The 19762-nt window shown below is 64.3% G+C and overlaps 1 protein-coding gene and 1 long non-coding RNA gene across 2 annotated transcripts; both read left to right on the forward strand.

Annotated features, from left to right (window-relative positions):
* Window positions 1-34: 34 nt before the first annotated feature.
* Window positions 35-19331, forward strand: LOC127465241 (neuralized-like protein 4; the record flags this gene model as incomplete). The annotated part of the gene is given in 14 exon segments (XM_051775732.1): window positions 35-217; window positions 219-364; window positions 2822-2984; window positions 4358-4469; window positions 5707-5795; window positions 6711-6783; window positions 8519-8801; window positions 9787-9968; window positions 11512-11597; window positions 12791-12953; window positions 14128-14383; window positions 15790-15866; window positions 18252-18330; window positions 19162-19331. Coding segments are annotated over 14 exon segments (2062 nt in total), but the record flags the coding sequence as incomplete, so codon positions are not given.
* On the forward strand, window positions 14438-15438 carry LOC127465240 (uncharacterized). Its single transcript, XR_007901955.1, has 3 exons — window positions 14438-14568; window positions 14949-15095; window positions 15251-15438. It is a non-coding gene; the product is annotated as an uncharacterized LOC127465240 (long non-coding RNA).
* Window positions 19332-19762: the final 431 nt, after the last annotated feature.

The raw sequence follows: 19762 nt of genomic DNA on the forward strand, positions 1-19762 counted from the left end.
GGGGGAGAAAACTCGTGGAGCGCTCCATCGAGGGGGGGTCACGGCCCTGGACCCCGCCGAGCTGGAGTTCCCCAGCTCGGCCACGGGGCTCCGGGGGGGCTCCTGGGTGGTCTCGGGGTGCTCGGTGCTGCGGGACGGCCGCTCCCTGCGCGAGGACTTCGGGCCCGACCTGGACGCGCTGGGGGAGGGGGACAGGGTGGGGGTCCAGGCCACGGCGGGGGGGGGAGCTGCGCCTCTGGGTCAACGGGCGCGACTGGGGGGTGGCGGCGGCCGGGCTCCCCCCCCGCGTCTGGGCCGTCGTCGACCTCTACGGCAAGTGCACCCAGGTCACCGTCGTGGCCCCCGAGGCGCTGCCCCCCCCCTGACGGCGCCCCCGGCACCGAGACCCCCCAGAACGCCCCCCAACCACCACCACAGCACCCGCCCCCGGCCCAGCCCGCCCTCCTGCCCCCCGAGCCCCCCCCGCTGCCGGCGGAGAGCGGCGCCGGGAACGGTACGGGGGGGACTGGGGGGGACTGGGGGGGTATTGGGGGGGGGTTTGGGGGGGTATTGGGGGCTATAGGGGGGTATTGGAGGGTTTGGGAGGGGACTGGGAGGGACTTGGGGGTATTGGGGGGCTATAGGGGGTTTGAGAGGGTTTTGGGGGGTTTTGAGGGCGTTGGGAGGGGACTGGGAGGGGTTTGAGGGGTATTGGGAGGGGTTGAGAGGGGACTGGGAGGGGTTTGGGGGGGACTGGGAGGGGTTTGAGGGGTACTGGGGGGGTTGGGGGGGACTGGGAGGGGTTTGAGGGGTACTGGGGGGGTTGAGAGGGGACTGGGAGAGGTTTGGGGGGTATTGGGGGGTTGGGAGGGGACTGGGAGGGGTTTGAGGGGTATTGGGAGGGGTTGAGAGGGGACTGGGAGGGGTTTGGGGGGTATTGGGGGTTGGGAGGGGACTGGGAGGGGTTTGAGGGGTATTGGGGGGGTTGGGAGGGGACTGGGAGGGGTTTGGGGGGTACTGGGAGGGGGTGGGAGGGGACTGGGAGGGGTTTGAGGGGTATTGGGGGAGACTGGAGGGGGACTGGGAGGGGTTTGGGGGGGTATTGGGAGGCTTGGGAGGAAGCTGGGAGGGGTTTGGGGGGTTAATTGGGGGGTATAGGGGGGTTTGAGGGGGTTTTGGGGGCGTTGGGAGGGGACTGGGAGGGGTTTGGGGAGGTATGGGGGGGTCGGGAGGGGACTGGGAGGGGTTTGGGGGGTGATGGGGGTATAATTGAGGGGGTTGGGGGAGGTGGGGAGGGGTCGGGGGGGGTGTTTGGGTGGGATTTGAGGGGTCTGGGGGGAGTTGGGGGGGGATTTGGGGGGCAGGAGAGGGGGTCAGGGGGGTCTTTGGGGCTGGGGAGGGGATCAGGGGGGTCTTTGGGGTTGGGGAGGGGGTCAGGGGGGTCTTTGGGGCTGGGGAGGGGGTCAGGGGGGATTTGGGGCTGGGCAGAGGATCGGGGGTATTTGAGGGGCTGGGGAGGGGGTCGAGGGGGTTTTTGGGGGGCAGGGAGGGGGGTCGAGGGGGTATTTGGGGGCAGTTTGGGGGCTGGAGAGGGGGTCGAGGGGGTATTTGGGACCAGTTTGGGGGGCAGGGAGGGGGGTCAGGGGGGTCTTTGGGGGGAGTTTTGGGGTTTTTGGGGGTCTGGGGGCTCTCTGGGGTCTGGGGGTGTTCCTGGGGGGTTCCCGGGGGGGTCACTGGTGTCACTGGTGCCCCCCCAGCGCTGCCCCCCGGCCCCGCCCCCCCTCGGGCCCCGCCCCAGCCCCGCCCGGACAAGTTCCCCGACAGCCTCGAGCCGCCAGGGGGCGGTAAGTGACACGGGGGGCGGGGCCTGGGACCCAAAGTGGGCGTGGCCTGTCCCAGGGGGTGGGGCCTATCAAAGGGCCCCTTCCCGTGATTGGCAGAGGGGGAATTTTGGGGGGGTCTTTGCTTCTTTTTGAGGGGTCTGTGACACTTTTTGGGTGGGCGTGGCCGTTCCAAAAGTAGGTGTGGTTAACCCAGGGGGCGTGTCCATCCAAGGGGCGTGTCCCACACAAAGTGGGTGGAGCTTCACCCCCGCAATGGACATACAGGGGAGGTTTTTTAGGGGGTCTTTGCCCCCTTTCAGGGGATCTGTGACACTTTTTGGGGTGGGCGTGGCCATTCCAAAAGGGGGCGTGTCCACCCCGGGGGGGCGTGTCCATCCAAGGGGCGTGTCCCAGCCAAAGTGGGCGGGGCTTCAGCTCCCATCATGAAGAACAAGAGCATTTTATTGGGGGGTCTTTGCCCCCTTTTTGGGGGGTCTTTGACAGTTTTGGGGTGGCGTGGCCATTCCAAAAGTGGGCGTGTCCACCCGAGGGAGCGTGCCCCACCCAAAGTGGGCGGAGCTTCACCTCCATAATGGACATACAGGGGGATTTTTTTTAGGGGGTCTTTACCCCCTTTTAGGGGGTCTGTGACACTTTTTGGGGTGGGCGTGGCCGTTCCAAAAGGAGGCGTGGTTAACCCAGGGGGCGTGTCCATCTGAGGGGGCATGTCCCAGGTAAAGTGGGTGGAGCTTCCCCTCCTGTAACGGAGATAGAGGGAAAGTTTTTTAGGGGGTCTTTACCCCCTTTTAAGGGGGTCTGTGACACTTTTTGGGGGTGGGCGTGGCCGTTCCAAAAGGGGGCGTGTCCCAGCCAAAGTGGGCGGGGCCTCACCTCCCATAATAGAGCTACAAAGGCGCATTTTTAGGGGGTCTTTGCCTCCTTTTGGGGGGGTCTTTGCCCCCTTTGGGGGGGTCTCTCCCCCCCGGGGGTGGGCGTGGCCTGACCGGCCCCTCCCCCAGGGGCGGGGCTGACAATGAGGCGCTGCTGTTCCACGAGAAGTGCGGGGCCCTCATCAAGCTCAGCAACGGGCACAAGACGGCCGAGAGGAGACGGCCCCTGGACGAGTTCAACAACGGGGTCGTGCTCACCAACCGGCCCCTCAGGGACGGGGAGATGTTCGAGGTGAAAATTTGGGGGGTCTGGGGGGGTTCTGGAGGGGTTTGGGGGGGTCCTGGAGGGGTTAGAGGGGGTTATGGGGGGTGGTGTCCTCACCAACCGGCCCCTCAGGGACGGGGAGATGTTCGAGGTGAAAATTTGGGGGGTCTGGGGGGTTCTGGAGGGGTTTGGGGGGGTCCTGGAGGGGTTTGGGGGGGTCCTGGAGGGGTTAGAGGGGGTTATGGGGGGTGGTGTCCTCACCAACCAGCCCCTCAGGGACGGGGAGATGTTCGAGGTGAGGGTTTGGGAGGGTTTTGGGGGTTCTGGAGGGGTTTGGGGGGGTCCTGGAGGGGTTAGAGGGGGTTATGGGGGTCCTGAGGGGAGGTATGGGGGTCCTGGAGGGGTTTGGGGGGTGTAAGAGGGGGTTATAGGGGGGTTATGAGGGGTGGTGTCCTCACCAACCGACCCCTCAGGGACGGGGAGATGTTCGAGGTGAGGGTTTGGGGGGTCCTGGAGGGGTTTGGGGGGGTCTGGAGGGGTTTGGGGGGGTCCTGGAAGGGTTTGGAGGGGTCCTGGAGGGGTTATGGGGGGTGGTGTCCTCACCAACAGGCCCCTCAGGGACGGGGAGATGTTCGAGGTGGGGCTTTGGGGGGGTTTTGGGGGTCCTGGAGGGGTTTGGGGGGGTTATGGAGGGGTTATGGGGGGTTGGTGTCCTCACCAAGAGGCCCCTCAGGGACGGGGAGATGTTCGAGGTGAGGGTTTGGGGGGTCCTGGAGGGGTCTGGGGGGGTTTGGGGGGGTCCTGGAGGGGTCTGGAGGGGATAAGAGAGAGTTATGGGGGTCCTGAGGGGAGTTATGGGGGTCCTGGAGGGGTTTGGGGGGTGTAAGAGGGGGTTTGGGGGGGTTATGGGGGTTGGTGTCCTCACCAACAGGCCCCTCAGGGACGGGGAGATGTTCAAGGTGGGCATTTGGGGGGGCCTGGAGGGGGATTCCTGTGGGATTTTGGGGGTCCTGGAGGGGTTCCTGTGGGATTTTGGGGGTCCTGGGTGGGTTCCTGTGGGATGTTGGGGGGTCCTGGGGAGGTTCCTGTGGGGTTTTGGGGGTCCCTGACCCCCCCCGTGCCCCCCCCAGATCCGCATCGACAAACTGGTGGGTGTTTTGGGATTCTGGGAGGGGTTTTGGGGTGTATTTTGGAGGTCCTGGGGGCTGTTAAAGGGGTTCTGAGGGGGTTCCTGTGGGATGTTGGGGATCCTGGGGGCTGTTAAAAAGGTTCTGGGTGGTCCTGAGGGGGTTCCTGTGGGACGTTGGGGGTCCTGGGTGGGTTCCTGTGGGATGTTGGGGGTCCTGGGGGGGTTCCTGTGGGGTTTTGGGGGTCCCTGACCCCCCCCGTGGCCCCCCCAGATCCGCATCGACAAACTGGTGGACAAGTGGTCGGGGTCCATCGAGATCGGGGTCACCGCCCACAACCCCAACAGCCTCGAGTACCCGGCCACCATGACCAACCTGCGCTCGGGTGAGACCCCACAACACCCCCTGGGGCCCCAGGATTTGGGGTGCCCCTCAACACTCCCCTTTCCACCCCCTGGGTGCCCCCCTCGGCTTTTAGGGTGCCCCCCAATGCTCCCCTTTTCTCTCCTCCCCGATTTTGGGACCCCCCTCGGGTTTTGGGATGCCCCAAAACACTCCCTTTTCCTTCCTCCCTGATTTTGGTCCCCCCTCAGGTTTTGGGGTGCCCCCCAACACTCCCTTTCCCCCCCCCCCCGGATTCCCCCCTCAGGTTTTGGGGTGCCCCCCAATGCTCCCCTTTCCCCCCCCGAGTGCCCCCCTCGGGTTTTGGGGTGCCCCCCAATGCTCCCCTTTCCCCCCTTCCCCCGATTTTGGGCCTCTCTTGGGTTTTGAGGTGTCCCCAACACTCCCTTTCCCGCCCCCCGAGTGCCCCCCTCGGGTTTTGGGGTGCCCCCCAATGCTCCCTTTTTCCCCCCCTGGATTCCCCCCTCGGGTTTTGGGGTGCCCCTCAACACTCCCCTTTCCCCACCCTGGGTGCTCCCCTCGGCTTTTAGGGTGCCCCCCAATGCTCCCCTTTTCTCTCCTCCCCGATTTTGGGACCCCCTCGGGTTTTGAGATGCCCCAAAACACTCCCTTTTCCTTCCTCCCTGATTTTGGTCCCCCCTCAGGTTTTGGGGTGCCCCCCAACACTCCCTTTCCCTTCCCCTGAGTGCCCCCCTCGGGTTTTGGGGTGCCCCCCAACTCTTCCCTTTCTTTCCCCCTGGGTGCCCCTCTCGGGTTTTGGGGTGCCTCTCAGCGTTCCCTTTTTCCTCCTCCCTGATTTTGGGACCCCCTCAGGTTTTAGGGTGCCCCCAACACTCCCTTCCCCCCCCCCCGGATTCCCCCCCTCGGGTTTTGGGGTGTCCCCAACACTCCCCTTTCCCCCCGCCCTGGGTGCCCCCCTTGGCTTTTGGGGTGCCCCCCAGTGCTCCCCTTTCCCCCCCTCCCCGATTTTGGACCCCTCTCGGGTTTTGGGGTGCCCCCCAGTGCTCCCCTTTCCCCCCTTCCCCGATTTTGGGCCTCCCTTGGGTTTTGAGGTGCCCCCAACACTCCCTTTCCCCCCCTGGGGTGGCCCCCCCGAGTTTTGGGGTGCCCCCCAACGCTTCCCTTTCCCCCCTCCCCGACTTTGGGCCCCCCCCCCGAGTTTTGGGGTGCCCCCCAACGCTCCCCACCCCCCCAAATTTTGGGTGTGTCCCCCCCCCCAGGGACCATCATGATGAGCGGCTGCGGGATCCTCACCAACGGGAAGGGGACCCGGCGGGAATACTGCGAGTTCAGCCTGGATGAGCTGCAGGTGACCCCCCCCCCCGAGCCCCCCCAAAATCGGGGGGACCCCCCCTGAACCTCCCCCAGCCCCCCCTGGACCCCCCAGAACTCAGGGATCCCCCAAAATCCAGGGATTCCCCCCCAAAAATCCTCCCCGCGATGCGTAAAATGGGGAGGTTCCCCCTCCCCGAATCCCCTCTTTTTGGACCCCCCCAAAAGTCTCCTGAGCCCCCCCCCCCCCCAAAATCGGGGGGACCCCCAAACCTCCCCCAGCCCCCTCCCCCAAACCCCCAGAATTCAGGGATCCCCCAAAACCCCCCCAAAATGGTCAAAAGGGGGAGATTCTCTCCCCCCAAAATCCCCCTTTTTGGACCCCCCAAAAGTCTCCTGAGCCCCCCCCAAAATCAGAGGGACCCCCCCGAACCTCCCCCAGCCCCCCCCAGAATTCAGGGATCCCCCAAAATTTAGGGATTTCCCCCCCCAGAACCCCCCAAATTTTGGGGTACCCCCTCAAATCCCCTCTTTCCCAACCACCAACCTCCCCCAGAACCCCCCAAATTTTGGGGTACCCCCTCAAATCCCCTCTTTCCCAACCACCAACCTCCCCCAGAACCCCCCAAATTTTGGGGTACCCCCCAAATCCCCCCTTTACCGACCCTAAAACCTCCCCCAGAACCCCCAGATTTTGGGGTACCCTCTCAAATCCCCCCTTTCCCGACCCCAATCCCCCCTAGAAGCCCCCAAATTTTGGGGTACCCCCTCAAATCCCCCCATAAACGTCCCCACTGCACCTTAGGGGTGTTTTGGGGGGGTCCCCAACCCATCCCTGCTCCCCCCCAACCCATCCAGGCCCCCCCCAGGGGGTTTTGGGGGGTCCCCCCGGCTCTGGGGGGGCTCCCCCGGGTTTTGGGGGGTCAGGGTGACCCCGTTTTTGCCCCCCCAGGAGGGGGATCACATCGGGCTCACCAGGAAGGCCAACAACGCCCTGCACTTCTACATCAACGGCGTCGACCAAGGTGGGACCCCAAAACCTGCACCCCAAAAGGGGGACCCCAAAACCTGCACCCCAAAAGGGGAGACCCTAAAGTGGGGACCCAAAACCTGCACCCCAAAAGGGGAGACCCTGAAGTGGGGACCCAAAACCTGCACCCCAAAAGGGGGACCCCAAAATGGGGACTTCAAAATGGGGGACCCCAAAACCTGCACCCCAAAAGGGGGACCCCAGAACTGCACCCCAAAAGGGGGACCCCAAAACCTGCACCCCAAAAGGGGAGACCCTAAAGTGGGGACCCAAAACCTGCACCCCAAAAGGGGGACCCCAAAATGGGGACTTCAAAATGGGGGACCCCAAAACCTGCACCCCAAAAGGGGGACCCCAGAACTGCACCCCAAAAGGGGGACCCCAAAACCTGCACCCCAAAAGGGGAGACCCTAAAGTGGGGACCCAAAAACTGCTCCCCAAAAGGGGGACCCCAAAACGGGGACCCAAAAACTGCTCCCCAAAAGGGGGACCCCAAAACGGGGACTTCAAAAATGAGAACCCCAAAACCTGGACCCCAAAACGGGGGACCCTAAAGTGGGGACCCAAAAACTGCACCCCAAAAGGGGGACTCTGAAATGGAGACCCCAAAACCTGTACCCCGAAAGAGGGCCCCCAAAAGGGGGACCTCGAAATGGGGACCTCAAAGTGGGGACCCCAAAGTGGAGACCCCGAAATGGGGACCCCAAAACGGGGCCCCCAAAGTGGGTGTTCCAAAATGAGGAGCCCGAAAGGGGGATCCTAAAATGGAGACCCCAAAATGGGGACTCCAAAACAGGGACCCCAAAATGAGGACCCCAAAAGGGGGACTCCAAAATGGGGACACTAAAATGAGACTCCAGAAAGGGGACCCTGAAATGGGGACCCCAGACAGGGACCCCACAACCTGCCCCCCAAAACAGGGACCCATCCGTGGGGTGACCCCAACCTTGACCCCCCAGGACTTTGTGGCCCCAGGGTGTCCCTGTAGTGTCCCCAAGGTGTCCCCAGGGTGACCCCAGGGTGTCCTCATGTCCCTGTGACCCCGTGGTGACCCCAGACTGTCCCTGTCCCAGGCGTGGCCACCACGGTGACCCCATGACCCCGTGGTGACCCCAGACTGTCCCTGTCCCAGGTGTGGCCACCACGGTGACCCCATGACCCCAGGGTGACCCCAGACTGCCCCTGTCCCAGGTGTGGCCACCACGGTGACCCCATGACCCCAGGGTGACCCCAGACTGTCCCTGTCCCAGGTGTGGCCACCACGGTGACCCCATGACCCCATGGTGACCCCAGACTGTCCCTGTCCCAGGCGTGGCCACCACGGTGACCCCCCCGGTGGTGTACGGCGTGGTGACCCCATGGTGACCCCAGGATGTCCCCATGACCCCATGGTGACCCCAGACTGTCCCTGTCCCCCTGTCCCAGGCGTGGCCACCACAGTGACCCCATGTCCCCATGGTGACCCCATGGTGACCCCAGACTGTCCCTGTCCCAGGCGTGGCCACCACGGTGACCCCGCCGGTGGTGTACGGCGTGGTGGACCTGTGGTGACCCCAGGGTGACCCCAGGATGTCCCCATGACCCCATGGTGACCCCAGGGTGTCCCCATGACCCCATGGTGACCCCAGGGTGTCCTCCTGTCCCTGTCCCAGGCGTGGCCACCACGGTGACCCCCCCGGTGGTGTACGGCGTGGTGACCCCATGGTGACCCCAGACTGTCCCTGTCCCAGGCGTGGCCACCACGGTGACCCCCCCGGTGGTGTACGGCGTGGTGGACCTGTACGGGATGGCCGTCAAGGTGACCATCGTGCACAACCACAACCACAGCGACCGCCTGCGCCGCAACAACGCCATCCTGCGCGCCCTGTCCCCCGAGGGCACCCCCCGGCGCCCGCCCCGTGACCCCCCCGCGCCCCCCGGACACCCCCCGGCCACCCCCCGCCTGCTCTTCCACCCCAACTGCGGCCAGAAGGCCGCCGTGGTCAACGAGGGCCGGACGGCGCTGCGGCCGCAGTGAGTGACCGGTGATGGGGGGATTGGGGGGTCATTGGGGACATTGGGGTCATTGGGGGGACACTGGGGTGTCATTGGGGTCAACGAGGGCCGGACGGCGCTGCGGCCGCAGTGAGTGACCGGTGATGGGGTCAGTGGGGGTCATTGGGGTCATTGGGGACGTTAGGGACATGGGGGGTCATTGGGGTGTCACTGGGGTCAACGAGGGCCGGACGGCGCTGCGGCCACAGTGAGTGACCGGTGATGGGGTCAGTGGGGACATTGGGGGTCACTGGGGACATTGAGGGGTCATTGGGGACATTGGGGTCATTGGGGACATTGAGGGGTCATTGGGGACATTGGGGTCATTGGGGGGACACTGGGGTGTCGTTGGGGTCAATGAGGGCCAGACGGCGCTGCGACCGCAGTGAGTGACCGGTGATGGGGATTGGGGGGTCATTGGGGTCATTGGGAGGGGTCATTGGGGTCAACGAGGGTTGGATGACGCTGCAGCCGCAGTGAGTGACCAGTGATGGGGACAGTGGGGAGACATTGGGGTCATTGGGGGGACACTGGGGACATTGGGGACACTGAGGGGTCATTGGGGTGTCATTGGGGTCAACGAGGGCCGGACAGCGCTGCGACCGCAGTGAGTGACCAGGGGGACCCTGTGTCCCCTGTGGTGTCCCCATGGGGGGTGACAGGGTGTCCCTCATGTCCCCATGGGGGTGACAGGGTGTCCCTGTGTCCCCAGTGCCACGGATGACTTCAACCACGGGGTCGTGCTCAGTGCCCGGGCGCTCAGGGACAACGAGGTGTCCCTGTGGTGTCCCTGTGGTGTCCCCATGTCTCCATGGAGGTGACAGGGTGTCCCTCTGTGTCCCCGTGTCCCCAGTGCCACGGATGACTTCAACCACGGGGTCGTGCTCAGTGCCCGGGCCCTGAGGGACAATGTGGTGTCCCCATAGAGGTGACAGGGTGTCCCCCTGTGTCCCCATGTCCCCAGTGCCACGGATGACTTCAACCACGGGGTCGTGCTCAGTGCCCGGGCGCTCAGGGACAACGAGCTGTTCCAGGTCCGCATCGACAAGATGGTGGACAAGTGGGCGGGGTCCATCGAGATCGGGGTCACCACCCACAACCCGGCCTACCTGCAGCTGCCCTCCACCATGACCAACCTGCGCTCAGGTGAGTGCCCAGGGCCACCACGGGGTCACCACGGGGTCACCACGGGGTCACCACGGGGTCACCATCCCACCATGACCAACCTGCACTCAGGTGAGTGCCCAGGGCCACCACGGGGTCACCACGGGGTCACCATCCCACCATGACCAACCTGCACTCAGGTGAGTGCCCAGAGTCACCACGGGGTCACCATGGGGTCACCATGGGGTCACCATCCCACCATGACCAACCTGCACTCAATGAGTGCCCAGGGCCACCACGGGGTCACCACGGGGTCACCATGGGGTCACCACGGGGTCACCATCCCACCATGACCAACCTGCACTCAGGTGAGTGCCCAGGGCACCATGGGGTCACCACGGGGTCACCATGGGGTCACCATGGGGTCACCATCCCACCATGACCAACCTGCGCTCAGGTGAGTGCCCAGGGCACCATGGGGTCACCACGGGGTCACCATGGGGTCACCAATGTCACCACGGTCACCACGGGGTCACCATGGGGTCACCATCCCACCCCCACCCCCCTGCAGCTGCCCCCACCGTGACGGATGTCTCTGAGGTGACATCCCTGAGGTGACATCCCTGTGGTGATATCTCCACGCCCCTGAGGTGCCACCCCGTGTCCCTGATGTCCCCTGTGTCCCTGTGGGGACATCCCATGTCCCCTCCTGTCCCCTGTGTTCCTGTGGTGACATCCATGTCCCCGCTGTCCCCGTGGTGACACTCGTGTCCCTGTGGTGACATCCCAGTGTCCCCTGTGTCCCCGTGGTGTCACCCCATGTCCCTGCTGTCCCCCGTGTCCCCATGGTGACACCTGTGTCCCCGCTGTCCCCTGTGTCCCTGTGGTGCCACCCCGTGTCCTCTGTGTCCTTGTGGTGACATGCCTGAGGTGACATCCCTGAGGTGCCACCCGTGTCCCCGTGTCCCCTGTGTCCCTGTGGTGCCATCCCTGGTGTCCCCCTGGTGCCACCCCTGTCCCTGCTGTCCCTGGTGTCCCCCTGGTGCCACCCCTGTCCCTGCTGTCCCTGGTGTCCCCCTGGTGCCACCCCTGTCCCTGCTGTCCCTGGTGTCCCCCTGGTGCCACCCATGTCCCTGGTGTCCCTGGTGTCCCCCTGGTGCCAGCCCCTGTCCCTGCTGTCCCTGGTGTCCCCATGGTGCCAGCCCATGTCCCTGGTGTCCCTGGTGTCCCCCTGGTGCCATCCCAGTGTCCCCACTGTCCCTGGTGTCCCCCTGGTGTCCCCCTGGTGCCAACCCCTGTCCCTGGTGTCCCTGCTGTCCCTGGTGTCCCCCTGCTGTCCCTGGTGTCCCCCTGGTGCCAGCCCCTGTCCCTGGTGTCCCCGGTGTCCCCCTGGTGCCATCCCAGTGTCCCTGGTGTCCCTGGTGTCCCCATGGTGCCAGCCCCTGTCCCTGCTGTCCCTGGTGTCCCCATGGTGCCATCCCAGTGTCCCCCTGGTGCCAGCCCCTGTCCCTGCTGTCCCTGGTGTCCCCCTGGTGCCAGCCCCTGTCCCTGCTGTCCCTGGTGCCATCCCTGTCCCCGTGCGCAGGGACGTGGATGATGACGGGGAACGGGGTGATGCACAACGGCACCACCGTCCTGGACGAGTACGGCCACAACCTCGACCGCCTCAAGGTGGGACCCCGGCACGGGGGGGACCTGGGGGGGACACCCCTGGGGACATGGGGGGGACATGGGGGGATGTGGGGACACCCCTGGGGACACCCCTGGGGACATGGGGGGATGTGGGGACACCCCTGGGGACATGGGGAGGACATGGGGGGGATGTGGGGACACCCCTGGGGACACCCCTGGGGACATGGGGGGGACATGGGGGGATGTGGGGACACCCCTGGGGACATGGGGGGACGTGGGGACACCCCTGGGGATATGGGGACACCCCTGGGGACACGGTGGGGATGTGGGGACACCCCTGGGGACACGGGGAGGACATGGGCGGGACATGGGGGGGACATGGAGGGGATGTGGGGACACCCCTGGGGACACCCCTGGGGACACAGGCGGACATGGGGACACCCCTGGGGACACGGGGGGGTCCTGGGGACACCTTGACCCTGCCCTGGGGACACGGTGGGGACACCCTGACCCTGCCCTGGGTGACACGGTGCCACTGTCCCCTCAGGCGGGGGACACGGTGGGGGCTGTAGGGACACCCTGACTGTCCCCTGGGTGACCCCCTGCCCTGGGTGACCCCCTGCCCTGGGTGACCCCCTGCCCTGGGTGACCCCCTGCCTGTCCCCTCAGGCGGGGGACATGGTGGGCGTGGTGCGCCGGGACGACGGGACCCTGCCCTGGGTGACCCCCTGACTGTCCCCTGGGTGACCCCCTGCCCTGGGTGACCCCCTGACTGTCTCCTGGGTGACCCCCTGACCCTGCCCTGGGTGACCCCTGACCCTGCCCTGGGTGACACAGTGCCACTGTCCCCTGGGTGACCCCCTGACCCTGCCCTGGGTGACACAGTGCCACTGTCTCCTGGGTGACCCCCTGACCCTGCCCTGGGTGACCCCTGACCCTGCCCTGGGTGACACAGTGCCACTGTCTCCTGGGTGACCCCCTGACCCTGCCCTGGGTGACCCCCTGACCGTCCCCTCAGGCGGGGGACACGGTGGGGGCTGTAGGGACCCCCTGACTGTCCCCTGGGTGACCCCCTGCCCTGGGTGACCCCCTGACTGTCCCCTGGGTGACCCCTGACCTTGCCCTGGGTGCCACTGTCCCCTCAGGCGGGGGACACGGCGGGGGCTGTAGGGACACCCTGACCCTCCCCTGGGTGACCCCTGCCCCTGCCCTGGGTGCCACTGTCCCCTCAGGCGGGGGACACGGTGGGCGTGGTGCGCCGGGACGACGGGACCCTTCACTTCTTCGTCAACGGGGCCCCCCAAGGCCCCGCGGCCTGGAACGTCCCCCCCAACGTCTACGCCGTGGTGGATCTGTACGGGCAGGCGGCCCAGGCCACCATCGTGGACGAGGGAGGTGGGACATGGGGACATCAGGGGGGTATTGGGGACATTGGGGACATTGGGGGGACATTGGGGGGACATTGGGGACATTGGGGACATTGGGGGGACATTGGGGGGACATTGGGGGACATTGGGGGGACATTGGGGACATTGGGGACATTGGGGACATTGGGGGGACATTGGGGGTGTTGGGGATATTGGGGGACGTTGGGGGACATTGGGGGATATTAGGAACATTGGGGACATTGGGGGGGACATTGGGGGGATATTGGGGGGACATTGGGGGACATTGGGGGGACATTGGGGGACATTGGGGGGATATTGGGGGGACATTGGGGGGACATTGGGGACATCAGTTGGGTTGGATCTGTACGGGCAGGCGGCCCAGGCCACCATCGTGGACGAGGGAGGTGGGACATGGGGGACATTGGGGGGACATTGGGGGACATTGGGGGACATTGGGGACATTGGGGACATTGGGGGACATTGGGGGGACATTGGGGGACATTGGGGACATTGGGGACATTGGGGGACATTGGGGGGACATTGGGGACATTGGGGGGACATTGGGGGACATTGGGGACATCAGTTGGGTTGGATCTGTACGGGCAGGCGGCCCAGGCCACCATCGTGGACGAGGGAGGTGGGTCTGGGGACATCAGGGACACTGGGGGTGTTGGGGACACTGGGGACACTGAGGGTGTAGGTGACACTGGGTTTAGGGTCTCCAGACCAGTTCTGGGGGCTCCAGGCTGGGTTTGGGGTCTGCGGGCTGGGTCTGGGGTCTTGGGCCGGATTTAGGGGCTCAGGGCTGGTTTAGGGTCTCCAGACCAGGTCTGGGGTCTCTAGGCTGGGTCTGGGGTCTCCAGGCTGGGTTTAGGGTCTCCAGACTGTGTTTAGGGTCTCCAGGCCGGGTATGGGGGTTCAGAACTGGGTTTAGGGTCTCCAGACCGGGTCTGGGGTCTCTAGTCTGGGTCTGGGGTCTCAGAACTGGGTTTAGGATCTCCAGGCTGGGTCTGGGGGTTCAGAACTGGGTTTGGGGTCTCCAGCCCGGTCTGGGGGCTCAGACCAGGTTTAGGATCTCCAGGCTGGGTCTGGGGTCTCAGAACTGGGTTTAGGATCTCCAGGCTGGGTTTGGGGGCTCAGAACTGGGTTTAGGGTCTGCAGGCTGGGTTTAGGGTCTGCAGCCCGGTGTGGGGTCCGGGTCGGTGCCCCACGTGCCCCCCGTGTGCCCCCAAGAGGTGGCCGCCGCTGTCGGGGGAGGGGCTCGGACGGCGACAGCCCGGGGGGGTCCCCCGAGGGCTCCTCCCCGGGGGGGTCCCCGAGCGACCTGCGGTTCCATCGCCTGCACGGCGCCAACGCCGTCATCACCAACGGCGGCAGGACCGCCCTGAGGCAGAACTGCCGCTCCGAGTTCAACGATGCCATCGTCATCTCCAACAGGTACGGCCCTAAAAACCCCAAAGCTGTACCAAAATCCAACCCTGAATGCCCAAAACCCCAAAATCACACCCAGAACCACCCCAAAAACCCCAGAACCACCCCAAAAACCCCAGAACCACCCCAGAGCCACCCCTGAGGCAGAACTGCCGCTCTGAGTTCAACGATGCCATCGGCATCTCCAACAGGTACGGCCCTAAAAACCCCAAAGCTGTACCAAAATCCAACCCTGAATGCCCAAAACCCCAAAATCACACCCAGAACCACCCCAAAAACCCCAAAGCCACCCCAGAGCCACCCCTGAGGCAGAACTGCCGCTCCGAGTTCAACGATGCCATCGTCATCTCCAACAGGTGCCACCCCCAGAAACCCCAAATCCACCCCAAAATCACACCCAGAAACCCCAAAAACCCCAAACTCGCCCCAAAAACCCCAGAACCACCCCAAAAACCCCAGAACCACCCCAAAAACCCCAGAACCACCCCAAAAACCCCAGAACCACCCCAGAGCCACCCCTGCGGCAGAACTGCCGCTCCAAGTTCAACGATGCCATCGTCATCTCCAACAGGTACGGCCCTAAAAAACCCAAAGCCACCCCAAAATCACACCCAGAAACCCCAAAAACCCCAAACCCGCCCCAAAAATCACACTCAAAGCCACCCCTGCGGCAGAACTGCCGCTCTGAGTTCAACGATGCCATCGGCATCTCCAACAGGTACGGCCCCAGAAACCCCAAAAACACCCCAAAATCACACCCAGAACCACCCCAAACCCCAAAATCACACCCAGAACCACCCCAAAAACCCCAGAGCCACCCCTGAGGCAGAACTGCAGGTCTGAGTTCAACGATGCCATCGGCATCTCCAACAGGTACGGCCCTAAAAACCCCAAAGCTGTACCAAAAACCCTAAATCTGCCCCAAAAACCCCAAATCCACCCCAAAAACCCCAAAGCCACCCCAAAATCACATCCAGACGCACCCCAAAAACCCCAGGACCATCCCAGAGCCACTCCTGTGGCAGAACTGGGGCTTCCTGGCTTTTGGGTAACCCCCTTGTTTTTGGGATGACCCCCCTGTTTTTGGGGTGACCCCCCTGTTTTTGGGGTGACCCCCCTGTTTTTGGGGTCCCAGAGCTCTCAGGGATGGGGAGCTGTGGTTGGAGGGGTGTCCCTATTTTGGGGTGTCCCTATTTTGGGGTGACCCCCCTGTTTTTGGGGTCCCAGGACTCTCAGGGATGGGGAGCTGTGTGGGGATGTCCCTGGGTGTCCCTGGGTTCAGGGTGTCCCTGTTTTTGGGGTGACCCCCCTGTTTTTTGGGGTCTCAGGGATGGGGAGCTGTGGTTGGAGGGGTGTCCCTGTTTTGGGGTGTCCCTATTTTGGGGTGACCCCCCCTGTTTTTGGGGTCCCAGGGCTCTCAGGGACGGGGAGCTGTTCGAGATCGTCATCCAGAAGATGGTGGATCGGTGGTCGGGGTCCATCGAGGCTGGTGAGGGGACACTGGGGGGACACTGGGGGGACATTGGGGACATTGGGGGACATTGGGGGGACATTGGGGGACACTGGGGGGACATTGGGGGACATTGGGGGGACATTGGGGGGACATTGGGGACATTGGGGGGACATTGGGGACATTGGGGGGACATTGGGGGGACATTGGGGGGACATTGGGGACATTGGGGGACATTGGGGGGACATTGGGGACATTGGGGGGACATTGGGGGGACATTGGGGACATTGGGGGGACATTGGGGGGACATTGGGGACATTGGGGGACATTGGGGGACATTGGGGGGACATTGGGGGACATTGGGGGACATTGGGGGGACATTGGGGGACATTGGGGGGACACTGGGGGGACATTGGGGACATTGGGGACATTGGGGGACATTGGGGGGACATTGGGGACATTGGGGGGACATTGGGGGGACATTGGGGGACATTGGGGGGACACTGGGGGGACATTGGGGACATTGGGGGGACATTGGGGGGACATTGGGGACATTGGGGGGACATTGGGGGGACATTGGGGGGACATTGGGGACATTGGGGGGACATTGGGGGGACATTGGGGACATTGGGGACATTGGGGGACATTGGGGGGACATTGGGGGGACATTGGGGACATTGGGGGGACATTGGGGGGACATTGGGGACATTGGGGGGACATTGGGGGGACATTGGGGACATTGGGGGGACATTGGGGGGACATTGGGGGGACATTGGGGGGACACTGGGGACATTGGGGACATTGGGGGGACATTGGGGGACATTGGGGGGACATTGGGGGGACATTGGGGGACATTGGGGACATTGGGGACATTGGGGGACATTGGGGGGACATTGGGGGGACATTGGGGGGACATGGGGGGACATGGGGGGACATTGGGGACATTGGGGGGACATTGGGAGATATTGGGGGACATTGGGGGACATTGGGGGGACATTGGGGACATTGGGGGTCATTGGGGGGGACATTGGGGGGACATTGGGGGGACATGGGGGGACATTGGGGGGACATTGGGGGACATTGGGGACATTGGGGGGACATTGGGGACATTGGGGGGACATTGGGGGGACATTGGGGACATTGGGGGGACATTGGGGGGACATTGGGGGACATTGGGGGGACATTGGGGGGACATTGGGGGACATTGGGGGGACATTGGGGACATTGGGGGACATTGGGGGGACATTGGGGGGACATTGGGGGACATTGGGGACATTGGGGGGACATTGGGGGGACATTGGGGACATTGGGGGGACATTGGGGGGACATTGGGGGGACATTGGGGGGACATGGGGGGACATTGGGGGGACATTGGGGGACATTGGGGACATTGGGGGGACATTGGGGGGACATTGGGGACATTGGGGGGACATTGGGGGACATTGGGGACATTGGGGACATTGGGGGTCATTGGGGGGACATTGGGGGGACATTGGGGGGACATTGGGGGGACATGGGGGGACATTGGGGGGACATTGGGGGACATTGGGGACATTGGGGGGACATTGGGGACATTGGGGACATTGGGGACATTGGGGGTCATTGGGGGGACATTGGGGGGACATTGGGGGGACATTGGGGGGACATGGGGGGACATTGGGGGGACATTGGGGGACATTGGGGACATTGGGGGGACATTGGGGGACATTGGGGGGACATTGGGGGGACATTGGGGACATTGGGGGGACATTGGGGGGACATTGGGGGGACATTGGGGGGACATTGGGGGGACATTGGGGACATTGGGGGGACATTGGGGGGACATTGGGGGGACATTGGGGGACATTGGGGGGACATTGGGGACATTGGGGGGACATTGGGGGGACATTGGGGGGACATTGGGGGACATTGGGGGGACATTGGGGGGACATTGGGGGACATTGGGGGACATTGGGGACATTGGGGACATTGGGGGGACATTGGGGACATTGGGGGGACATTGGGGGACATTGGGGACATTGGGGGGACATTGGGGACATTGGGGGGACATTGGGGGGACATTGGGGGGACATTGGGGGGACATTGGGGGGACATTGGGGGGACATTGGGGGACATTGAGGGACATTGGGGGACATTGGGGACATTGGGGGGACATTGGGGACATTGGGGGACATGGGGGGACATTGGGGACATTGGGGGGACATTGGGGGACATTGGGGACATTGGGGGACATTGGGGACATTGGGGGGACATTGGGGGACATTGAGGGACATTGGGGGACATTGGGGGACATCAGGGTGATGTGGGGACATTGGGGGACAGTGGGGGGGACATTGGGGACACCGTGGGGGCTGTGGGGCCGTGGGGCAGCCCCGAGGTGTCCCCTGTGACCCCGCTGTCCCCCGTGACCCCGCTGTCCCTCAGGTGTCACCGCCATCCGCCCCGAGGACCTGGAGTTCCCCAACACCATGACCGACATCGACTACGACACCTGGATGCTCAGGTGGGGACACCGGGGGTCACCGGGGTCATCTGGGGGTCACTGATGTCCCCACGGGGTCACCTGGGGGTCACCTGGGTCATCTGGGGGTCACTGATGTCCCCATGGGGTCACCCAGGGTCACTTGGGGGTCACCCATGTCCCCACAGGGCCACCTGGGGGTCACCAGGGTCACCTGGGGGACACCAATGCCATCATGACAGTGTCCCCAATGTCCCCCCAATGTCCCCCCAGTGTCCCCCAATGTCCCCCCAATGTCCCCAATGTCCCCCCAATGTCCCCGCAGTGGCACTGCCATCATGTCAGTGTCCCCAGTGTCCCCAATGTCCCCAATGTCCCCCCTGTCCCCACAGTGGCACTGCCATCATGTCAGTGTCCCCAATGTCCCCAATGATGTCCCCAATGATGTCCTCATGTCCCTGCAGTGGCACTGCCATCATGGCTGTGTCCCCACAATGTCCCCAATGTCCCCACAGTGGCACTGCCATCATGGCTGTGTCCCCAGTGTCCCCAATGTCCCCAATGTCCCCCCTGTCCCCACAGTGGCACTGCCATCATGGCTGTGTCCCCAATGATGTCCCCCCAATGTCCCCACAGTGGCACTGCCATCATGGTGGTGTCCCCTCAATGTCCCCAATGTCCCCACAGTGGCACTGCCATCATGGTGGTGTCCCCAATGTCCCCCCAATGTCCCCACAATGTCCCCAGTGATGTCCCCCTGTCCCCACAGTGGCACTGCCATCATGGCTGTGTCCCCAATGATGTCCCCAATGTCCCCACAGTGGCACTGCCATCATGGCTGTGTCCCCAATGATGTCCCCAATGTCCCCACAGTGGCACTGCCATCATGCAGGACGGGAACACGATGCGGAACAACTACGGCTGCGACCTGGACGCGCTGGGCACGGGGGCCCGGATCGGGATGATGCGCACGGGGACGGGGGACCTGAGATACTTCATCGATGGGGCCGACCAGGGCGTGGCCTGCTCGGGGCTGCCACCAGGTATGGGGACACTGGGGACATCAGGGACATCCAGGGACACTGGGGTGACACAGGGACACGGGGACGGGGGACCTGCGGTACTTCATCGACGGGGCTGACCAGGGCGTGGCCTGCTCAGGGCTGCCACCAGGTATGGGGACACTGGGGACATCAGGGACATCCAGGGACATCCAGGGACATTGGGGACATTGGGGATATCAGGGACATCCAGGGACACTGGGGACATCCAGGGCACTGGGGACATCCAGGGTACTGGGGTGACACAGGGACACGGGGACGGGGGACCTGCGGTACTTCATCGACGGGGCAGACCAGGGCGTGGCCTGCTCGGGGGCTGCCACCAGGTATGGGGACACTGGGGACAGTGGGGGGACACAGGGACATCAGGGACATCAGGGACACTGGGGACATCAGGGACATCCAGGACATTG

Source organism: Manacus candei, unplaced genomic scaffold (assembly GCF_025592945.1).
Source record: "Manacus candei isolate 608988 ecotype Guabito, Panama unplaced genomic scaffold, ASM2559294v1 h1tg000347l, whole genome shotgun sequence".
In the NCBI taxonomy this organism is placed as follows: Eukaryota; Metazoa; Chordata; class Aves; order Passeriformes; family Pipridae; genus Manacus; species Manacus candei.